The 23,516-nt window shown below is 46.0% G+C and overlaps 2 protein-coding genes across 5 annotated transcripts in view; one reads left to right on the plus strand and one right to left on the minus strand.

Annotated features, from left to right (window-relative positions):
* The first annotated feature begins 281 nt into the window (after nucleotides 1–281).
* On the plus strand, nucleotides 282–23,273 carry LOC107386074 (SEC14-like protein 2). 4 transcript variants are annotated; one of them, XM_054731064.2, is made up of 13 exons: nucleotides 282–481; nucleotides 2,202–2,277; nucleotides 5,948–5,991; nucleotides 7,673–7,735; nucleotides 7,804–7,992; nucleotides 9,770–9,865; nucleotides 9,940–10,000; nucleotides 10,272–10,355; nucleotides 10,553–10,659; nucleotides 17,062–17,201; nucleotides 18,166–18,335; nucleotides 18,407–18,556; nucleotides 23,134–23,273. In XM_054731064.2, exons 1-12 carry the CDS (start codon nucleotides 428–430, stop codon nucleotides 18,520–18,522), a joined length of 1,200 nt encoding a protein of 399 aa, XP_054587039.1. In that variant the 5' UTR covers nucleotides 282–427; the 3' UTR covers nucleotides 18,523–18,556; nucleotides 23,134–23,273. The 4 variants fall into 4 exon arrangements, with proteins under 4 accessions (XP_054587039.1, XP_054587041.1, XP_015815736.1 ...); XM_054731066.2 differs by lacking the exon at nucleotides 23,134–23,273 and adding an exon at nucleotides 21,088–21,227; XM_015960250.3 differs by lacking the exon at nucleotides 23,134–23,273 and having other exon boundaries at nucleotides 18,407–19,087.
* The window catches only part of LOC107386073 (protein unc-13 homolog B), a 51,092-nt gene continuing 50,763 nt past the window's right edge, over nucleotides 23,188–23,516 (minus strand). The window contains exon 33 of the mRNA XM_070555645.1: nucleotides 23,188–23,470. Within this exon, the coding sequence (XP_070411746.1) occupies nucleotides 23,188–23,470 (283 nt within the window). The remainder of the gene's footprint in view (nucleotides 23,471–23,516) is intronic.

The following is a 23,516-nucleotide window of genomic DNA, read 5'->3' on the forward strand; positions in this document are numbered from 1 at the left end:
AACACAACAGCTCACACACACACCACACACACACGTGCTGTAATGTCAATTGTGCACAAACACACCCACATGTGTGTGGGTTATCGTCCCAAACCCAACCAGTGGGCGGACCCGAACTGTAGCTGGTCCCGCATTTTGCAGGGAACTATCTTGCCTCCTACCAATCTTTGGCCAAGTCAGCCGGTGGATGTCCAGCGGGCTCTGGCGGTCATGTTTACTCGCTTTTTTCTCTCTCTCTCTGTCTCTGCCGTTTTGTCCACCTGCAGGCCAGGCAGCAGACGGACCGGGTTACAGGAAACCGAAGCCGCTCATGAACATCACGGGCAGCCCATCTGCGGTAAACGGCGGCCGGAGCTTCCGGTTCTCTAATTCTTTATTAGACTTTTAAGAAGCGCTGCTGGGTTTATCTCAGCTTCAGATCGCAGGCATGAGTGGAAGAGTGGGAGACCTGGGTCCGAAACAGGCTGAAGCGCTAGAACAAGTAAGTTTAACGCATTTGCTATTATTAATTATAATATTCCAGTGGATACACGAATCCCCTCATGTCAGGTTATTCTAGTTTGTCACGTGGGATTTAGCTCAGAGGTAAAGCTTTATTATGCCTGATCAGGTCAATACGTTTGAATATTTGTTTATGATAAATAAGGAGGGAAAAGGCTTGATAACCATCTGTAATTGTTTTATGAATCACTAAGAAACAAACAAACAAAAACAAATAAAATAAACTCAGCCATGAATTTAAAATGTGAACAAAGACCAGAGTTTGTATTAGAATCATAAACAGCTTGCAGGAAGTTTATTTTTATTCCTTAAATAAATACAGACATAAATACCAATGGCTGTATATAAAAGATGGACAACCCCCATCCATAGCTTTCTGTGGGGCTTTTTTAAAGCCAAATGGGCGGTTCAGATCACCGCCATCTTGGCAGTGTCACACATCTCATCGTGGAAAAGAGGTGGAGCTGAGAATGGGGGTGTGCGGGTGGGAGGAAATGATTGACACCCATAAATTCTGAACCAATGTAGCTACAAGCTAACCTGAAGCTACATGGAGTTCGGAGCCAACGGGGGCAGCTAGTTACAAAGTGTCTGAGAAAACCCATCGCTAACCTGAGGCTAACAGGGTTTCGGACGCCTTCAGCCAGGAAAACGTGGTTGAGCGTCTCAGAAGTGAAGCACTCATCAACTCAAAGAGCTGCAGTGTTTCTGTGGTCTCCCTCAGAGAGCTCCATTGGCAGCCAGGACAACCACAGCTTCACATGTGAGCTGGGCAAAGCTGGGTGGCCACGCAGCTCAGCTGCCCCTGGAGATGGTAGCAGCGGGCTGCCTCGGGAGGCTGGAGCAGCAGATTTGCAGATCTCTGATCACGTTGCTGAAGGGAGAGACACAAAACTACCACAACTCGCTAATTCCTCCATTCTGCATTGGCGACCTCGTGGATCTTTGACCGCGGTGGAACAGCGGAGCCTGGAAACTTCTGCTAGCCTTGGCCACCTCACCTAGCTCAGCCAGCTCCACCAACATTTCCCCCAGTCAGTCAGTGAGGTACAGAAATATAATTTTACTTAGTGATAAAAGTGTAGCAGACTTGGATGATCGCTTAGTGCAAACCCAGCTTGCCCTCTTTGTCCGCATAATTCCACGATTAACATCCAAACACGAACAGAGGGCGCAGCTAAAGTTCAGAGCGGAAATGGCCGAACATCTGTTAAGGCTGAGGCCCTCTCCGGAACTAGCCGCTAGCGCTAGCTCTGATGCTCATGCTACCTGCCAATCAAATCCAATTATTCATGATTTCAAGCATTTAATTACACCTAAACGGGTGAGTTATAAAAAATCTATTAAACCTAAGGTGGGTTTTTGAACCAGGCTGTAAACACGCTTATTTCTGCTGTGAAGTTAGCATTTTTAACATGAGAGTCAATGTGGATGTGCCCTGTTTCTGGAACCCGCCCCTAGTGGAGGAAAGTGGAACTGCAGTGTTTGTTGACCAAATAGCCGTTCCGCAGCTGAAGTTTAGCAGGCAACACAAACATGAAGTGTTGTTATGCTTTCATAAATGAAGGCATGGAGTCAGTGGCGTTGATTAGGACCAGGAAGAAACATTGTTTCATTCAAAGCTAAGCAGCAGTGATGTTTTAATTCATCTGATCGCAAATCAATGTGAAGATGCCCTCATTCGTTTAATCTGATTCCAGTTTCGGGCGAGGATACAGGACATTCTTCCTCATCTTCCGGCCCAGCATGACCACTTCCTGTTACGCTGGCTCAGAGGTGAGCTGTCACAGATAATTATACCAATAACTGCTCCACTGCAGGGTGGATTTCTTCATGTTGTTGATGTTCTTTTCTATGCAATCAATGAAAATCAGCTGAGGTCATTCGCTCTTCAGCCTTAAGCAGAAGCTGCAGTGGTTTATAACACGAAACCTCCGGATGCAACAAGTGTAGAAAACGCATTTCCCCATTTTCCTTTGAGATCTACGAAGTCTGTTGTCCCCCTGGGGAGGAAGTAGAACACTACAGCAGGTGATTAGCTCAGATGTCTGACAATATCGAATCTCTAATCCAGAGATAATCCCACTGAAAGCTCCCATCTGCTCTGGTGCCGTGTTTCTGTTGCTGTCCTGGGTTTTAGTCATTTAAGGGAAAATCAGCTGATGTTTTAATTAGTCGTTGCTAAACCAGCCTTATGAAATCCCAGCTCTGCCTCTGGCATGAACAATGAAGCTGTTTGTTTGCTCTACATAACAGGAGTGATGTCACTAGAGCAGCCGTAACAAGCCTGATGCCGTCCAACAAAAACAACATTTTAGTGAAAACACTGCTTTAGAGTTTTAGTTCCAGGATTGAAGGACACGTAGTTTTTCTTTGGACTTCACCCAGATTCAGTGGCGCAAAAAGTGGGTATGCAGTGTATGCAAGGCATAGGGGCGCCGCGCTGGAGGGGGCGCCTAAGCAGTGGTGGGGGAAAAGGGCATTTTTGTGTTTCATAGCTATTTGTGCATGTGTAAATTAAATAATTATTAACAGAAGCAAGCGATTGGGCGCCCCTCCGCAGCCCTGCTCCACGGCCCCGCCCCACACTCACAGACACACACACACACACACACACACACACAGAACGTGAACACTCTTGACGAGTCCAGCTGGGGTGTAAGTGTTTTCATTTGAATGATATCTACTGTCATCTGATCAGCTAGCTAGTTAGCTAGAGATGGAAAGACCAAAAAAAAAAGCTCTCTGGGGCACAAAACAAATAACGGAAGAGGGAAAAGGAAAATGAGTTCGTAGGGATGAAAAAACTTTTCAAAGTGGTTGAAAGACAGTAAGTAGGTCATCTCGCAAGAAGGCATAGTTATTCCTGCTAGCAGCTTCAGCTGGGGGGGGGGGGGGGGGGGAGCTGCGCCCCTGCCCAGATTATCGAGGTTTTTACAAAAACATCAACATAATGCCACAGAGTCAGTCTGACACAGTTGTGGCTATTGTCACCTTTTCCTCCACATTCATCTGCGGAGAGCAACAGCTGGATCACCGTCAGCTCGCCGCTGAAGCAGGACTTCTTACAGAACCTCCGGACGTCTCTGAAGCTCGGGGTTGTAGGGTAAAGCGCTTTAGAGTCCTCGGACTCTGACCGGTGTGGGCCAGTTATCGTTCTTCTGCAGTTTGACTCTAAATGTTCAGCTCAGAAAAATGTTGACCTCAGATTTATCTCACGGCGTTTCTCTCCTGACGCGAGTCTAGCGCGAGAGGAACCGGACTCCAGTGAAGTTTCTCCAGGCGCCAGCTTGCACCAGTCAGCCCAGAGAGTGTGACTCTGGGCGGGGTTGGGTCACCAGCCTCTCCAGCTGCAGAACTGGATCCTGCTGCTGAAGGCAGCAACCTTGATCTTTGCACCACTTAATAAAACCGTTACGACCGTCATGAAGACAGCTCTAATCTTCTCCAGAGTTACAAACTGTCGTCGTTATCCGCATCCAGGACCTCACAGAGTCCCCTTCCTGAGTGATCTTTACCCGCCAGCTGCAGCGGCGTCTACCAACCTGCACGTCTCAGCCGATCCTCCGCTTCAGCACACCTGATCCAGCTTTTCAATGACCTCCTCAGCATGTTGTCACTCCCTGGCCCAGAATGGGCCGCACCCACCTTAAACCAGATGTTACCCTACACCTGACAATTATAAACATGGAGATTGTTCCCTGAGTAAATGAAGTCACCTGTGTTTGGACAGCTGCACATGCAGCGTGTTCTTAGCCTGGCAAGCCAGACTAAATAAATGTATTATTTAGTCTGGCAATGCTCCATTGACGGCTCTCGGTTGTGGGGCGGGTTCTACCGTTGTCTTTAAAATGATCTCCGCATGCTAATGGACAATGAATGTGACATACTCTTGTTTCACTCTGTTGCATCATCCCACCCACCAGGCATATAGAGTGCCCTGATTGGCCCACAAAGTGGATAAAGCTCTGTGATTTGTTCACTAAGCAGATAGAGCTCTATGATTGGCCCACCATTATGGACCAATCACAGCTCTTTATTGGGCCATTCCCATCTGTACCGGTGTCGGTACAAGATCTGCTCGGGTGCAAGATCGGCTCGGGTCCGTCGACTGCCGATGACGTCTAAGTAGTTGATTGGCTGAACATGAACCTTACGGAATTACGTAATCACGTAACGTTGTTATCACGTGACGTTGGTCCAGGCAAATTTTTTCTATTGGAAAGATGGACAACTTTTACAAAGAAATCCATCATTACCTCTTTGAAAATACACTTTTAGCATAGAGCTGTATGTATATTAGGGCTGAACGATTAACTGCATGTGCAATTAAATTGCGATGTGACAAAAGGAGATTTTCTAATGGCAAAGGCTGCAATTTGGCAGCGAGTGGTTAGCGCAATGCTAATATACGTGGAAAAACCCATAGGAATGCTAATGCTAATATCGCCGATTACATTATTACAAATTATGAATTAGAAACGTGCCAAATGATTACATTTGGAGTCTAATAGAAAGTAAAACTACCATCAATCAAATAAGTATAGACAGGTATTTTAGTAAAGCCAGAAAACTTTTAACTCCAGAGCTTTGGCTAGCAGCTATGAGCGTAACTGAACTACGCATGGACAAGACGTCAAAAACTCAACACAAATACTTCAATAAACGGGACACACTTCTTTCCTGCAAATACAATTTCACAGGTGTTGCTAATACCTATGATCCTTCAAGGGATGTGCTCAAAGAGGAGTTCAACATGAATCAAATATAGTGTTTTATTTTACAAATACTATTATAAACACAAACTTACGTCTTAAGAAACATTATTTTAATAACAAAACTGCTAAATTCTTTCCAACAGTATAGATGTGTAGTGTATTTTGTCCGAGTGGATTTGCCGTACTTTGACGTCATCGGCAGTCGAAGGACCCCGAGCCGATCTTGCACCCGAGCAGATACTGTACCGACACCGGGTCGGCCCGGGCCGGGTAGCCCCAGTCGGCCCAAGCCTGGCCCGGTTGATTCCACACATTCTTGCCTTAAGCCCAAGTGGGCTGATTCTACCCACCAATCAGAGGCTTGCTCTAATGGAAGGTGTGAATTTGCTGTCAGCAGTGGGTGTGTTGGTCCTGGTCGGCCTGAAGCAGACCCCCTCGAGAAGAGGGCTGAGAATGAGCCTTGGTTGGCCCGGAAAAATACCAGGCCACCCAGATATGTAAACAACGTACGCTACCCGGCCCGGTACAGATGGGAATGGCCCATAAGTGTTTGAAACCCCTCTAGAGAGCTGTGATTGGCCAGCCAGAATGCTGTTAGGGGCTGCAGAGGTTCCAGTGGAGCTTCCTAGACCAAACGTTGCAAAGCAAGAATTTGGTCTAGTTCACTAGGCTAGCGTGTTCTCTTACTGAGACTTTAAAATCGCTCACCATGAACTTTTGTCTTTCAGCCAGAAACTTCAACGTTCAGAAGTCCGAGGCCATGCTGCGAAAGGTAACGGCATCACGGCGTGCCTTATGCAACGAGTCAGAGTGCAGACACATGAGCACTTAGCTCTGGCACACAGAGTCCAACACATCATCACGGGCGTGGCAGCAGATTAGAGGAGCAGACTGAGTCATCTCAGCTACCTGAGCAGATTAGAGAGACGAGAGATTAAATTCTGATGACCGCTTAAGAGGTGCAGGTACAACGTTATTCTCCGCTGAGCTGAAGAACCTTTGGTTGTTTACATACCGTTATCCTTGTTTGGCACATTTTTCCTCCTTAACTCCTTTTTACGGGAGTGAAACGACCTCGTTACGGCGACCTCACAGCCAACAGGAAACTCACCAGCTGTTTAAAGCAGAGGTGAACGGGTTCAGGGCCAGTGGGATTGACACCGCCCATCCTAAAGACCACGAGTCGATTGGAAGAGTCAAAACAAAAAGAGCTTAAGAGAGAAACCATCTTGGCTCCGCTTCATTTAGCTTTTATATAAATTCCAATAAAGAAAGTTTAGAAAAGGGACCCCAGGAGGGGCTAGCAGAGGGAGGTTTAAATTTTCATCACCATCATTTTTCACTTTTATTTGGTTCCTGGACCCAAACCTGTGTGACCCACAATGGCCCGCTGACCCCAACTTTAGCAGCATCTGTTAAAGGGATGTTATGGAAGTGTGACAGCCAAAACATGTATAGAAATAATAAATGTCTTCTTCATACATTCTCCTGCAATGCCCTGGTCCTGTAGAATGAGCCCTGGCATTTTTACTGTGAATGCCTGTTTTTCTGTAAAACCACAGAAAAAGAGAGATGCTTGGGTCGAGCAGGCTGCTTCATGCGCGTTCACGCTCAGGCATCGCCCGTAGCATTTGCTATCCGTAGCTTTAGCAGCAGAGAGAGAGGCAGTCCCACTTTGTCGCTGTTCCTAACGCCTAGTGACAAAGCTAGCTACATTTCTGAGGACCCTTAGCTACTTTCTGTAGAGCTTTCTTCTAGATATTTCCTGCAAATTAGCAACAAAATAGCCGTTTTCACTCCGAACCGTTCTTTGAACGTTGTTTCAGCTGTCATCAAGGATATAAATGTTACAGATACAGAGAACATCACTGGTGCTTTAGCTCACCTAGTGAGATGTTGGACTCCCATGCGGAAGACCTGGGTATGATTCTGGGTGTGAACATAGTTTATTTAGAGTTTCTTTTTTACATTAATGGTATATTTTTTACAGTAAGATGCCCAAATTTTTATTTGAGACTCGCCGAACGGCATTGAATTCACAGATAGAAAAGATGTGGGTTCAACTTTCATTTTGGAACAATTTTTCAAGCAAGGGAAGGGAATGATCTGAGCATGCAGGAGGACTGACCCATCATAAACCTTTGTCAGCTGTGCTGAAGAGAAAGGTACAGAACCACATTATGTAATTAGCTGCGTTTTCTCCTGTCCTCTGGGCCACACACACACACACACACACACACACACACACGGGACTGTCTCAGCTGTTATTTTCGTTAAGGAGTGTGCACGTACAGCATGCGCGCCTCGTGCACAAGCCTACTATTGAAGCTGCCGTTACACTTTTGGCCTGAGGGGGCGATCACGAGCATAAAAATTCAAAACTCCGTAAAGTCCCTATAAACATTAAAACACATGAAGATGAGATCCACAAAGTCCTAAACCTTCTCTTCCAGCATCTGGAGTTCAGGAAACACATGAAAGTGGACTCAATAATAAGTGACTGGCGCCCCCCAGAGGTAAAACACATCACAAACTAATAAATAAACAAATCCAATCAGTCTGTAAACATGATTCCTGCTCTCAGGTGATAGAGAAGTATCTGTCAGGAGGCATGTGTGGCTACGATCGCGAGGGCAGCCCCGTCTGGTACGACGTGATCGGACCCATGGATCCCAAAGGCCTCTTCCTGTCTGCCTCCAAGCAGGACTTCATCAAGTCCAAGATCCGGGACTGTGAGATGCTGCAGAAGGAATGTAACCTTCAGTCGGAACGAGTAAGAGCTCGAGGCGTGGTGGTCCCAGAGGTGGACAGAAAACCTTCAACCCAAGTTTTATCCTTTAGGGGGAAATAAGGACTCAATTCAGTAGATTCTCTTTCTGCCAAAGAGGATGCGAAACAGGAAGTGGGTCACAGGCTTTGGCTCAGAGAGAGAGACAGAGAGAGAAAGAGAGAGGCATAGGCATGGGGAGATAAACACAAAGACTAAGACAGTTGGACAGAGAGAGATGCAGAGAGAGAGAGAGAGAGAGACAGAGATAGATGCAGAGAGAGAGAGAGAGACAGATAGATGCAGAGAGAGAGAGAGACAGAGATAGATGCAGAGAGAGAGCGAGAGAGAGAGAGAGAGAGAGAGAGAGAGAGAGAGAGAGAGAGAGATGCAGGGAGAGAGAGAGACAGAGATAGATGCAGGGAGAGAGAGAGAGAGAGAGAGATAGATGCAGAGAGAGAGAGAGAGAGAGACAGAGAGAGATGTAGGGAGAGAGAGAGACAGAGATAAATGCAGAGAGAGAGATGGAGAGAGACAGAGATAGATGCAGGGAGAGAGAGAGACAGAGATAGATGCAGGGAGAGAGAGAGAGAGAGAGAGACAGAGAGAGATGCAGGGAGAGAGAGAGACAGAGATAGATGCAGGGAGAGAGAGAGAGAGAGACAGAGATAGATGCAGAGAGAGAGAGAGAGAGAGAGACAGAGAGAGATGTAGGGAGAGAGACAGACAGAGATAGATGCAGAGAGAGAGAGAGATGCAGACATAGATGCAGAGAGAGAGAGACAGAGAGAGATGCAGAGAGACAGAGAGAGACAGAGATAGACGCAGAGAGAGAGAGAGAGAGAGAGAGAGAGAGAGAGAGAGAGATGCAGAGAGAGAGAGAGAGAGACAGAGAGAGATGCAGAGAGAGAGAGAGAGATGCAGAGAGAGATGGAGAGAGACAGACTGAGATAGATGCAGAGAGAGAGAGAGAGAGAGAGAGAGAGATGCAGAGAGAGAGAGAGAGAGAGAGAGATGCAGAGAGAGAGAGAGAGAGAGACAGAGAGAGATGCAGAGAGAGAGAGAGATGCAGAGAGAGAGATGGAGAGAGACAGACTGAGATAGATGCAGAGAGAGAGAGAGAGAGAGAGAGAGATGCAGAGAGAGAGTGAGAGACAGAGATAGATGCAGAGAGAGAGATGGAGAGAGACAGACAGAGATAGATGCAGAGAGAGAGAGAGAGAGAGATGCAGAGAGAGAGAGAGACAGAGGGAGATGCAGAGAGAGAGAGAGAGAGAGATGCAGAGAGAGAGAGAGACAGAGGGAGATGCAGGGAGAGAGAGACAGAGATAGATGCAGAGAGAGAGATGGAGAGAGACAGACTGAGATAGATGCAGAGAGAGAGAGATGCAGAGAGAGAGAGACAGACAGAGATAGATGCAGAGAGAGAGAGAGACAGAGGGAGATGCAGGGAGAGAGAGAGACAGAGGGAGATGCAGGGAGAGAGAGACAGAGATAGATGCAGAGAGAGAGATGGAGAGAGACAGACTGAGATAGATGCAGAGAGAGAGAGAGAGACAGAGAGAGATGCAGAGAGAGACAGGTGGAGATAGATGGGGGGGAGGAGATGCAGAGAGCGAGTGAGAGAAAGAGATAGGCATAGAGATGGAGAGATAAACACAAAGACTGAGACAGCTGGTCAGAGAGACAGAGGCTCTCACACCTTTAATGGTTCATTCAGAAAGATTTCAGTTTTCTTTGGAAAATCTCTGTTTCCTGATCGGAGTTGGTTTTTTCCCTCCAGCTGGGCAGGAACGTGGAGTCCATCACTATGATCTACGACGTGGAAGGTCTGGGACTCAAACACCTGTGGAAGCCTGCGATAGACACGTATGGAGAGGTGAGCGTCACACCGCCACCCTAACCCTGACGAGACACCACCACGGTGAAACCTCTGCTCTTCTCTCACATCAGATCCTACAGACATTTGAAGATAATTACCCAGAAGCCCTCAAGAGGCTTTTTGTTATTAAAGGTAAAAACAGCTGATTTCAGCTCTTTTTACAATCAGAACATTTAGAATTAAACTTTTTGTATTTAAAAATTTCAAGTGCAAAACCAAATATTTGTTTTTTATTGAAGGTTTTTGCTTTTAATCTAATTTAACAGCAATAAACAAATGTCTTCTTTCATTTCAATAATCTGTGTTGAATGTTTGGTTTAACAATTGAAATGAAAAATAAAGCCAAGCTGCCTGTGAAGATCAGCGACTTTCATCTCACACGTTTGGATTTTTCCTCCCGTAGCTCCCAAACTCTTCCCCGTGGCGTTTAACCTCGTCAGACACTTCCTGTGTGAAAACACACGACAGAAAATCTCCGTCCTGGGAGGTGAGACTCCGTCCTGACTCGGAAAAGAGGGAATCCAAAAGCCCGTTCCTCTTCAGATGCAGCACCGACTCCTAATCCCAATCCTAGATTACAACACTTGGAGTTAACGCAACACATCTCACCTGCCTCGCTGCTCACTTATAGATTCATTTGAATATTGGTGTGTTAACGTTTGTTTCCTTTTTCCGGGTTTGCAGCCAACTGGCAGGAAGTTCTGCTGAAGCACATCGACGAAGAGGAGCTGCCGGTGATCTACGGGGGGAAGCTGACGGACCCAGACGGAGATCCTCGCTGTCGGACGCGGGTGAGTCGGCACACCTGCGGGTGCAGAGCTGGGCTGATCAGTTTGAGGAGATGAGTGTCCAGGCAGAAACACACCTGCTTTAGTCGGTCGTCTCTCAGCGGCTGTGTTCCTCCAGAACCCGACGTCTCTGCTTCAGCCTTCAGAATAAAAGCGCAGCAAACCTAACCCTGTTCTGAAGCATGGCACGTCCCTAAAAAGCTGCCCGATGCCAGCCTCAGCTGGACTCTTTACATTCGTAAATAAAAGTCTAGATGGAAATGATGGTTTTCTGTGTGCTTTAAAGCTGCAGGATGTAGGAACAGAGAGAGAATTTTACAGCCAGAAAGTCCCAAAAGAGTCCGTTTCAGTCATGTTGGATGGAAGGTCATTCTGAAGCGTGATTCATATCCAGCAGACGTAACTACTGTTTACCATCTGTGTGTGTGTGTGTGTGGGGGGGGGGGGGGGGCGGTCTCCTGCAAGCTAATGCTGCAGCATCGACTGTTGTAATTAGACGACGGCCAGCAAAAAACTCCAGAGTTGTTTAAAGTGGCTGCAGGAAGCAGATTCCGCCGCAAGATGTCATTTTTACTTTCATTAGCAGGCGAGCTAACACAAGTGATCCTGGTTTTACTAAATAAAGAAAATTAATTATATCAGTGATGTGCATGCGCGCACACACACTTTATCTAATTGAATTGAAAATGATGAAAGTCGTCGTCGTCTTCCTCCGCTTATCCGGGTCCAGGTCGCAGGGGCAGCATCCCAACTAGGGAGCTCCAGACCATCCTCTCCCCGGCCACCTCCACCAGCTCCTCCGGCAGGACCCCAAGGCGTTCCCGGACCAGATTGGAGATGTAACCTCTCCAACGTGTCCTGGGTCGACCCGGGGGCCTCCTGCCAGCAGGACATGCCCGTAACACCTCCCCGGGGAGGCGTCCAGGAGGCATCCTGACCAGATGCCCAAACCACCTCAACTGGCTCCTTTCGATCCAGAGGAGCAGCGGTTCTACTCCGAGTCCCTCCCGAATGTCCGAGCTCCTCACCCTATCTCTAAGGCTGAGCCCGGCCGCCCTACGGAGGAAACTCATTTCGGCCGCTTGTATCCGCGATCTCGTTCTTTGGTCATTACCCAAAGCTCATGACCATAGGTGAGGATTGGGACGTAGATCGACCGGTAAATCGAGAGCCTGGCTTTCTGGCTCAGCTCCCTCTTCACCACGACAGATCGGCTCAGCGTCCGCATCACTGCAGACTCCGAACCGATCCGCCTGTCGATCTCCCGATCCCTCCTACCCTCACTCGTGAACAAGATGAAAGCATCAAAGTAAAAGCATCATTTCTCCTGTTGAGTAAACATAAGTTACGCAGCTGAAGAGCTGGGTGTCCAGTTAACTGCCAGTAATGATGAAAAGTAAAATGGGGATGGATAAAATGATCGTGGACATGCTGGACAGTAAAACCTCAGACTGCAAACATCACAGCTTAACAAAAACCACTCGTAAAGGTCAGAGGTGACTCGTCTGCGGACACCGACTCAGAGTCCTCCAGCTGATCAGCCTCCTCTTCTACACTTGAAGCCACTCCAGAGCTGAAGTAGAAAACAGAAACGCTGCTTTTGATCATCTCCATCTTTGCCTCCACCCACCTGCATCCTCTGCTCTTCTAGCTTATTGCAGTGTTGCTTTAGTGAAACGCTCTCTTGGCTCGTATGCACGGGGAACGCTGGAGGCTTACATTTGACTGGCAAACCATGTTTGACGTGAACACATCCTGTGGTGTATGAAAACAAACGTGCTTACCTAGACAACCCTCAGGTGTGAGCAGGTGGGGGGCATATACAGGTGAAACTGTAACATCTAGAATATCGTGCAAAAGTCTGTTTGTGTCAGTGTCCAGCTCAGACTGAGACACCATCTAAAGGCTCAGGAGCCCTCTGCAGCTGTTCTGGCTTCATTAGCTACAGTAATTAGTGTGATAGTCAGTAAGCCATAATCATCACTATTATAACAGATAAAGGCTGAATATCTGGCTGTAAAGGCTTGCCTCTCAGATTAGTTTTCACCTTTTAAGCTGAATTACTGACATCTTCATCATGATAACTAGGGATGAGCCGGATACTCGTTTCAGACGAGTATCCCGTACGGATAAATCATTTTTGACGAGTACGAGCATGAAACGAGTAAAACTCGTAAATATCTGTAATCGTGCTGAAGGAAAATCCTCATTGGGTAACTGACTGTCTTCACGCTCTGTGACTGGCCAGTCACATAGAGCGCCCGCCCCTCCCTACACACAAAACTCTGCAGCCAGGAGCTCACAGCTCAGTCCGCGTCCGGTCCATCCACGCACACACACCCACACACCCACACACACACACACAGTAACGGATCTATCTGTGCTTGCTTCACTGTTCACGTTTCTTCAGTACTCCCTATGTTTTCTTCAGTTTGCTTCTTTTTAAAGTGACTTTAAAGTTATTTAAAGTTACTTTTTTCATAACGTGCGGAGTGCATTTGACAAGACAGAGCTGAAAACGGCTCATGCTGCATCAGTCACTGCCTCCGCTCCGGTCAGGTTTTTTTTTCTCTCTCTCTCCTCTTCCTCAGGATCCACTCCCTTTTTCCTATTCACTCTCTTTCTTTACATTTTTTAATCACAATTTTCTATTTTTTGCTCATTTTAAAAATATTTTAATCATTTTCTAAATTCTTTTTACATGTTTCGTTTTTGTGAAGCGCCCCGTGATTTTTACCTTGAGAGGCGCTATAGAAAAGATCTTTTCTTCTCTCTCTCTCTTAATTCATGCACTTAAATGTTAATGTTCTGATTTTATTGAAAAACTTGTTCTGTAATAGTTCCTTTACTATTGTGATCAAAAACATTTAATCTCAACTCTGAGGCTGCTCTGTAAATAGTTTTCAAATAAACAATACACATAGCAAATTCTGATCAGACTTAAAATAACGTATTGATGTAAACCACACCCACTTCCGGGTTAGGCCACGCCCATTCCGAGTACAGATAGATCATTTAGATGGTTGAACAGATACAGATACAGATATTGGTGTACTCGCTCATCCCTAATATTTACATTTTTCCATTTTCTCTTGTATAATTACAAATTACCAGAAAAGGAGTTGCACATACGAATACAGACAGCCTACCTAAGCCAGCCCGAACAACCAAAATTTAGCCCTTCCTGTCGATGCAAGGCAGCAAAGTACGGCCAAAAGGTTTGGAGAAGGATTGCTCACTCCTCCAGTTCTCATGACTCTGCACCCCTGGTCTAAAGCGTCAGGAGAAGGTGAGCGCACCCATCACTCCTTTTGCCAACAGTAAAGCATCCGGAGACGTTCATGTGTGTAGTTGCTTCTCAGCCATGATGAATAAGGATCAGTACCTCCTCCAGGAGGAACTCCTCAAACCATCCAAGAACAGTTTTGTGGTCTTTTCTAACATCAGGGAGCACCGGGTCAGAAGAACTGGATGGTCCAGGAATTCTCCAGACCTTAATGTTAGTGAGGAGTTGTGGTTGGCCTTCAGAGGAGGGAGACAAAAGAAAACCCCACAAACAGTCTCCATGGGACTTTAAAGGTGCAATAGTCCAGCTTGGAAAAAGCCGTTTAAGCAAACTACGTCCCCTTTCTTCAGGCTCCGCCCCTATAGTGAGAGTCTGAAGAGGGTAAAACACAGCTTGCGACACACTCACAAGCTGCTGAACTGCTGTTAAGGCCCAAAAACTTCCAGAACTGACAGGAAGACCAACAAGGAGATTTATGGATGTGGTGAAAGAGAGCATGAAGCTAGCTGGTGTGAGGAGGGTAGAGGACGCAGAATATTACTGATGACTGTAATTATCAGTAAAAATCTTTGAAACCTCTAAAATACCAATTACTCTTCTGTAACCATAGAAACGTGTGGCAAAACGGTCTAAAAAAGCGGTCAACGCTGCGAAAACCAACACATTGTCTTCACTTCTGGCCACAGCTGTAGCTGCTTTCGTAGTCCTGCTTCTGCCAACGTCTTTATTTTATTACTGACTGGTATTTGTTGCCGTTTCTTTAGATATTAAATTGGGCCCAGCACAGATGAGGAACAGAAGTCGTTTCATTAGGACTCCATTCAAGAATGCTGGGACTGACTCGGCCTCAAACGTCTCTTTTCTTCTGTTCCACTTGACTTTTCCTGTAGCTAGCGGTGTGCTCTTGTCTTTGTACCTTAGTAGTTTGGTTAGAGGTCTGGTGTGTGGTATTGATCATACCACACCCATTTGTCAATGTGTGAACTGAAAAATGTCTTCAAATGCATGGAAGCATCTCAAGATGGTCCATCACATCTGTCGTTATTTTTATTGGTTTTGTGGAGCCCCTCAAATTTTTTTTTAGCTTGAGCCGCGCGCTCCGCCAGGCGACGCCTCCTTTAGGCGATGCCTCCTTTAGGCGTGTAGTGTAGGTGAAGTAAGACTCCACCCAGGGTGTGACTTACCCTTTAAGGTTTGGGACCGCCCACAAGAAGGAGAGCGCATCTTGGCTAGCAGAAGCTAATCATTAGCATTAGCAACTCCACAACACAGCAGAACACGTTGGGGCTTGTGTAAGTCCCGGAGAGAAATCATCAATGTTACCTTTTCACCCCGGTTAGCCAATAGGAGACACGTTTGCATGTCATGAAAATTAATGAGTAACCCCGGGTTTCCACAGGAGCCGTCAGCAGCACATTACTGCAGCAGCACGTCTCGCTCGCGTAAGCTGCTGCTTGGCCCTTCCCACGAGACGCGAAGCAGCAGGGGAGCAGCTGTCACCGACCGAGCACGAAGTCACACGAGTGACTTCGTCAGTAAACACAACAACAAGCAGGAGAAAACTAAAACATGGTTTGTGTTTTATGTTCTGTCCGTTTTATAATCGCCAATACGGACCTGAAAAACAAAGGAGACCGCCAGCTAGGTGATAACTTCTCACGGGGACGCACAGTTAGTAACCTTTTTTAAAAGTAAAGCAACCGGAAAGCAGCACGTTCTTTATTCTGAAAATCTCGGGAGCTTCTCTCCATTTCCGCGTCCGATTTCCTGTCTTTCCTTCCCCAAAAATGTCGAACTTGACCCGTTTCAGAGGCGTCGCGCGTAGAAAATAGAACCGGCGCGTAAAGGCCGCGACATGCTGCTCCTGAGACGCGGCCGACTCGCGCTGCTGACGGCTGCCGACGGCTCCAGTGGAAAAGGTTCTGTTGACCACAGCGGTTCCTATCAGCAGCTATGACGTGCTGCTGCAGTAACGTGCTGCTGACGGCTCCCGTGGAAAGCCGGGGTAAGACTTGTAAGCGTGCCCTCCCTATTCTCCCGTCTAACTTCCTGAAACGAGAGCACTGGAGCGATTTTCCACAAAAAACAACTCAAGCACCCATTCATACTAAAGACGTCAGAAGGTTTATTGATCAAACAAGAGCTTTAATAATTATTAAAATATCTTCAACATCATAAATTTAGCCTTTTTAGGTTATTTGACTGGTTTGTTAATGGAAGTTCCAGATTAGATTCTTGGAATATTGTTGGGCTAGCTGCATGTGCTTCTAAAATCCATGTCGGTACTTTTTAGTTGTTGTCTGACTTTTCATGCTCGTGACTGCCCCCTCAGGCCAACCGCTTAACTGCAGCTGCAATAGTAAGCTCGTGCATGAGGCGTGCATGCTGTACGTGCACGCTCTTGAACAAAAACAGCAGCTGAGTCAGTCCCATACTGGTGTAATTTACAGGTTTAGACTGTTCTAATAAATCAGACGAACAACGTACGCTGATGTAGACACGCTAGACAAGCAGCCTAAAAGATGTTCCTACCATCACATACGGAAAGCCCTCGGCTTGCTTTCAAAGCATCAACCCTTTCCCCCATTACTATTTTATTAGTCAAAATGATTAATTAGTATGATTGAAATGGCCCAAATTGCTTTGATGTGTAAAATAAATTGTAAAAGTACAAATAGTGATATGAGGGCAGATTTGGTGTGGTGATCCAAACCGTTCTGTTAGGACTTAGCTCAGACGACCTGCTCTCCTCATCTCACAGACTCTGTCGTGTTTGTGCATTACCAACATTTTACAGCAGCTTTCCCCCTTCTCGCTGTGATCCGTCATAAAACCAGAGCCACAGCTCGTATTTCTGAATTTGAGTCATTTAGCAGAGTCAGTGTTTAAAGAACCGACAGTGGATTTGTAGCTGGTTTTAATTTCTGTAAATAAATAAATACAACATTTGGCTTTCGTGTGATCCACTATTTCATGCTGAAATTATGCACTTTTACGCAAAAGAAGAAACAAGCCTTATGGGCACAGTAAGTGAAGCTTCTTATTCTTCCTTCAAACCTTCTCAGATATAAGAAAAGAATCCCGATTCCTGCATTAATGGCCGTGTGTCTCTGCTGCAGATAAGTCACGTCGGACCAGTTCCACCTTCTTATTACGTGCGGGACCACGTGAAGGTGGATTATGAGCACTGCATAACCGTCAGTCGAGGTTCTTCCCAACAGCTGGACTATGAGATCTTGTTTCCAGGCTGCGTTCTCCGGTCAGTAAACAATCAGGACATGATGTAAACAAATAAGTATGGATAATGGTGGATAATGGTGGTAAAGCTTCATAGGTTTTCTTCTGATTTCTGCACCAGCTGATCAACCTCATGTCAATTGTCCTCCGTGAATAGTTTGATTCTTCCAGTTTCAGCAGAATCGTTCTCAGAGTTTTTTTTTTTACAGTAACGGCTCTAAAGATAGTCTTATCAGATATTCCTGCCATGTGTGGTGTGCAAAGAGCACTCTGGTCTGCTCGGAAAGACGTTGGGACCGCGCCGATCATAAATCGAAGAAATTCAACATGTTTGTCATCAAAGTTCAAGGTTACTTTATTTGTACCCGTTGGTAGATTTGATTTGAGGTGTGATGAATAAAACTTTATTGTCCCACGTTTCACTTTCAGAAACAAACCTTCACAAATTTAAAGAGCAAGTCACCCCCAAATAATTTTTTTTTTGCTGATAAACTAAATAAACGAGTGTCTAATCGTGCTGCAGACACGTGTCGTCAATAATTGGGCACTTCAGTGCATCTTAGTTAAAATTTAAATATTCTGCCTAAAACTGGCAGTGTTGTGCCGTTGTCAGGTAAAAACTCTGCACTGTATTTTTGTTTAAATCTGCCACCGCTATTGGCTAAGAGGTATGCTATGATGTAAACTGGTACATTATGATGTCAATGCTGTCATAAGCCTGTGTGTGTGTGTGTATTTTTTAGCAGCTCCGCCCTCTCGGTCTGCCAGGCAACAGCATTTGTTGCATTTTTCAAACATGAAGTGAGAGTGGAGTTAGACTCTGGTAGGGGTTGACTTGCTCTTTAAGTCCACACATGCAAGGGCAGAAGATGCTAACTCCACATAGCTGGGAAGGGAACCAACACCCTTCTTGCTGTGGGAAACAGTGGTACCATGCAGCTTCTAATGAGGTCAGTGGGTCTAAATCTCTCCCTGTCCTCCTCTAGGTGGCAGTTTGCCAGCGAGGGCGCAGACATCGGGTTTGGGGTGTTTCTGAAGGCTAAAAAAGGCGAGTGGAAGAAGGCTTCTGAGATGCAGGAAGTCATTCTCAGCCAGCGGTTCAACTCCCACTTGGTACCCGAGGACGGGTCGCTGACCTGCGAGCGTCCGGGCGTGTGTGAGTGGTGCGGGTGGTTGCTGAGCTAAGGTTGAATGCATCTTGATCCTAACACTCTCTGTCACACACAGATGTGCTGAGGTTTGACAACACCTACAGCATCTTCCAGGCCAAGCGAATCAGTTACACCGTTGAAGTCCTGCTTCCGGATCGGTTCCAGTCTCCACAGACCAACGACGAAAGCTAGTCGCACGTAGCATCAGAATGTTTAGCCTCACACAGTCAGTATCCACGCCTCTAGGTTACATACCATCACCCTAGCTGGCCTTTTTCTGGGTCCACTTGGTAAACTTCACACATTCTGCCCATTAAAGACCAAATGAACGTAGAAGCTACAGGTAGCTTTGTACTTTATGCTTTGCATCAAATTTCCTTTCAATGTTTTCAGCGATTCTAATTATTTCTAAAAAGCCACCAAAGGATTTTGCAAAAAGTGCAAATATGAAGTCTAATTTATTTTAATATACATTTTAGTTCATGCAGCAGGATTTACATCATTAATGCTGTACGTACATGTCCTCTTACAAACATGATGTGCTGTTTCTGCCATGTTAATGGAAGCCACGTGCTTTTATTTTGAAATCTTAGTTTTTATTCTCATTAGTCATTCCTCTTGATTCATTTCTAACCAACCTTCTCATTTACAGTCATTCCAACAGTATGATTCAGTATTTAATAATCGATAATCGTGGTTTTTTTTGTTTTACGATGTGAATTAAATATAAAACGCAGCTGTGTGCTCTGGAACAGAACACCTTGGCTTCGTTGTGTTTCACCTGCTGCTTACCAGCCGTTAGAATCAGCCGCTGCTGCAGTTTAGAAAAAAAGTAAAGAAGGGATTTATTTCTAATCAAACATGTCGATCCGCAAAAACAAGCCTGGGCTGCTCATAAACCGTCTGCTTGAGAGAAGAAAACCCGATCCGGTTATTTCTCTGGAACGTGTTGGGGAGTTTATGGTTTCTTTCCTCTGATCCAAATCATCGTTTAGATTATTTAGATATTAAATTCATGTCAGGTGTGAGAGCAGGTAAACACACTGAAGCACAACGTCCTCAGATTCAGCTGTGATGATGAAGCAACAACGACGACCCTAAGCTGGTAGATCATGCACACCCGTCAGTTTTCAGCAGCGATTTTCACGTAAACGTTAAAACGTTTGGTCTGAAAGTTACGTTTCCTCCCACCGACAAACCTCGCGGGCTTTAAAAGTCACTCACCACCTTCTCAGAGCCAGGGCTGACCACAACTCTTCAGATCAGATACAACGAGGTGGTCCTCGGAGGTTCTGCATCAGCTCCGTCCACGATGAGAAGCTCGCGCTCCACCACATCCCAAAGGTTCTGGACTGGACTGAGGTCTGGCGACGGTGGACGCTAGAGTCCAGTGAACTCACGGTCATGTTCTAGAAACCAGTTAGAGACGATCTGAGCTTTGTGACCTGGTGCATGATCCTGCTAGAAGCAGCATCAGAACATGAGTTCATGTGGTCCTAAAGCTCATCTGGTACCATCTCCGCTCCGTTGTTCACTTTGGACTTCAGCAGATCTTCACTGACTAGTAGCCTGAATGTGAACAACTGAACCTCATCAGGTCTACTAACGGGGAACAGGTGTGCTGAGAAGGCTCAGGTACTGCAGAGAAGAGCTTCTAGGGTAGAAGGAGTCGTTTGTGGACTGAAATATCGTCGTAGCTCAAGTCTGACGTTTACACTAAAAAACAAAAACTGAGGCGTCGTAAATCTTTTATGTACAAAATATCAGCACAAGTAACTTTAACATGTCACATCAGAATAACATTTGCTCATTTTCACAGTACGTACACTGAAAAAGGAAATCATAAATCTGGTAGAATTTGTGTAAAATAAATAAATACAAACATGCTTCATTCATAGGCTTCATGCTCTGTAAAGGGTTCTGCTCTTCCTCCTGACGTGGCCCCGCCCCCATTCCTGTCAGGTTAGTTGTTCACTTTATAAAAAGGCTGTCGTTCAGAAGCTTGTAGCGAAAACGTGAGATTTTATTTACAAAGGCCACATTTGTCTTTGACCTAAAACAGACTAACGCAGCTCACAGGGAGCCTAAGTCCCACCCATCTGCTTCCGGACCACGGGTCGACGGGGCTAAAAACGCTATTTCTAATCCCGCTTCTTATGTGCCACGGATTTCACACACGATGTCCGTGAATCATAGAGACAGTCTGATGCCAAGAAAGCGCTTATCAAATGGGGACAAAAGTTATTTTAGGTTTTGTGTGACATTGGCCGTGTTCGAGTTGAGCTGCGCCTCGCCTAGAAAGCAGACGAGAGCAGATGGAAGCAGCAGGGGGAGTGGCTGAAAGCTTTAAGTCGGACAGATGTCCCTACATGTGTAGCTCGGGGGTGACGATGGCTGAAGATATCGCGTTAGAGTTCATACTTGTTTAATTACTTATTTTAATTCTGGTGCCTGTTAGCAGCTGAAACACATCCTCACATGTTTGCGGATATCATATATTGTATATGAAGACATGACTGTAATAATAAGTAAAGGATATCAGCTGTAGCTTTAGTGTGCTCATAGGAAACGTGACATAGAACACAAAACACATTTCTCTTTATGGCCTATATAGTTGTCATCATCAACGTTACACGATTTACAGAATACACGTGACCAACTAACATTTCATGTTCTACCACCGGATGTTTGGATCAAAATGTGAACCAATCAGATCGTAGATCAGGTGAGAGCCAGGCGTTTCCTGTCATCCTCTAGGTTTTGCAGCCGGTGGAGAGCAACTGCAGCGCCTTGCTCCAAAATCTGCGGCCGCCTTGATCTCACGAGGTTATCGTTGCCTACGTATGCATGACGTCAGAGCAAGTCGGCGTCAAGTCGGACACAAATCTAACCGGCGTGCACTGCTCGCCGATCACCGCTGGTCTAATCTGCGCAGAACTGGCTCATCTCGAACACAGCCAATAAGTCCAGGACTACAAATACGCATCACCAAAGTGACATCATCGACAAACATGGCTGCAAGTGCGACGAACTTCAAATCCTTCCCACAGCAGGAAAGAACCACCATGAATGTGGTCATGTGGTGAGTAGCAGCTACGCTAGGGGGAGGAGGTTATGTGGTGATGTCACAAATGCGACGTACCGACGTCTGATTTGTAGTCATGCTAGATACGGTGTCGGTGCAGGATCGGCTCGGGGTCCAGCGCCCGCCGATGACGTCACATGACTGCAAATCTACTCGGCTTTCACAAACGTTTTGGAAAGACATCAGCAGTTTTGTTAGTAAATTCTTGTTTGTTAACACCTAAATGTTTTCTTTATAATTGTAATTTGTTAATAAAACACCATATTATCTTTGTTTTGTAAAGAATGTGAAACTGCATAAAACCAACATCGGACTGAAAAAAAAAAAGAACAGTTCTTATATGTGAAGCCACATCTGTTTGTATTAATGTGGAGTTCGTCTGTATATTTCCTTAGTTGTTATCTAAATACACTCTTTGACTCTAAACGTTGCTTGGTGTCTTTCAATAAAGTTCTTATATTTTATTTTGCCCCATTTCATCAACATCAAGAGCTTTTGAGGGTCACCGTTTATCATTTGCTTATATTTTACATTTCCTTTGGAAATTCAAACATATTTTCTCCAAAAAGTGTTGATTTTTGAACTAAAGGACTACGACCGCAAATTTGTTCTGACCAAAATCATAACGTGATAACGTCACTTCCGTAAGCTTCATGTTCAGCCAATCAACGACTCTGACGTCATCGGCAGTCGAAGGACCCCGAGCTGATCCTGTACTGACACCGGACTTTTACAAGCTGACGAATCTCTATGTACACGACTGGCGCGGTCGGAACACCCATCATTAGTTTTCATTCAAATTGAAGAATGTGTGGTCCAGGGCGTAAGGCTGAGCGGTAGGAAAAAAGCTCCTTTAGCCCTGTTCAGGGACCCATGAGCCGACCGAAAGGGGAGGAGCCTCAGGGCTCTTGGCACGTTGTCAAGAGAGGAGAGAAGGTTTATCCCAGATAAGCTTTGGGGTGTAAAACACCAGTGGAGTATGCAGAAACCTGTGACGGCTGGTTGTTTCCCCTCAGAGCGGGTGAGCAGTTAAAAACGTCCCATGATGCTTTGTGTCTGAGTGAAATCAACACATGTAGACTAGACAAGCCCAGGTCCAGGTCTCTCCGAAGCCACGGAGCTAGCCCTGTTGGCTAACCAGCGCCATCTCTAGCTCTTAAAACCACCTGCTATCGTCCCGTCTCCTCTTCAGAGTTTAACTGTCAGTCTTACAGGAGTTTGTTAGAAACTCAAATGTCCTCTTTAGTTGGAAGCTTCAGAAGAAGCTGAAACTCTCCAGAAAAGTGGTGCTCCCTGTGACACTTCCTCTCTGGTTTTAAGACGCACCTGGTGTCCGTTGGTGCATCTGAGTCGTACTTCTGACAAAGCTCGAGCCCAAAGGAAGGGAAAGCTGTTCCGGGTTGCAGCTCAGAGCCATGAGTGCAGGGATGGCTGAAGGCCTAAAAACAGTCCTGAGAAAAGAAAACCTAAAATGTCAGATTAGATTAAACCTGCTGTTCATGATGGTTTCTAAAATCTGTGTTCTGGTCTCTTAAAACCCAACAAGATTCAATTTGAATATTAATTACTTGCAGAAAAAAAATGTAAACAATTAGAACTTAAAATTTGAGCATCTTTGTCAAAAAGGACTCATTAGTAAATATATTTTAGAGCTAACCCTGTTAAAGGTAAAGTCCTTAGTGGGAGACATTAACAGTGTTTTCTTTGTTCTGTGAAAGAGGATGACACGGTCACCATGGCAACTGAATCTGACCCTCAGGCAGGGCTTCTGCTCATCTTCCCTCCTCAGCCGGACGAGTTTCAGATTTCAGCTTGACGAACTCCTTGGCCACCTCGTCAGCAGGTCGCTGGGACAGGATACGCATCACCGTCACGCCCGTTTCGTCCGTCCGAACCCGCGGTCCAAGGGGACACCAGCACACGCAGCTCTTCCTGTCGGCGACGTCTCGCAGCTGGACCACGGCCAGGCCAACCACTCGGTCCGCTCGGCCAAAGCAGTAGTCCTTCACCGTCACCTGGAGCTCGTAGCAGTCCGGGGACTCTTTACCCAGGATGCTGCGGGGCGGAGACCAAACATTCAGGATCAGATGCTCTCTAACAC

The sequence above is a fragment of the Nothobranchius furzeri genome, chromosome 10, assembly GCF_043380555.1.
Source record: "Nothobranchius furzeri strain GRZ-AD chromosome 10, NfurGRZ-RIMD1, whole genome shotgun sequence".
NCBI classification, from domain to species: Eukaryota; Metazoa; Chordata; class Actinopteri; order Cyprinodontiformes; family Nothobranchiidae; genus Nothobranchius; species Nothobranchius furzeri.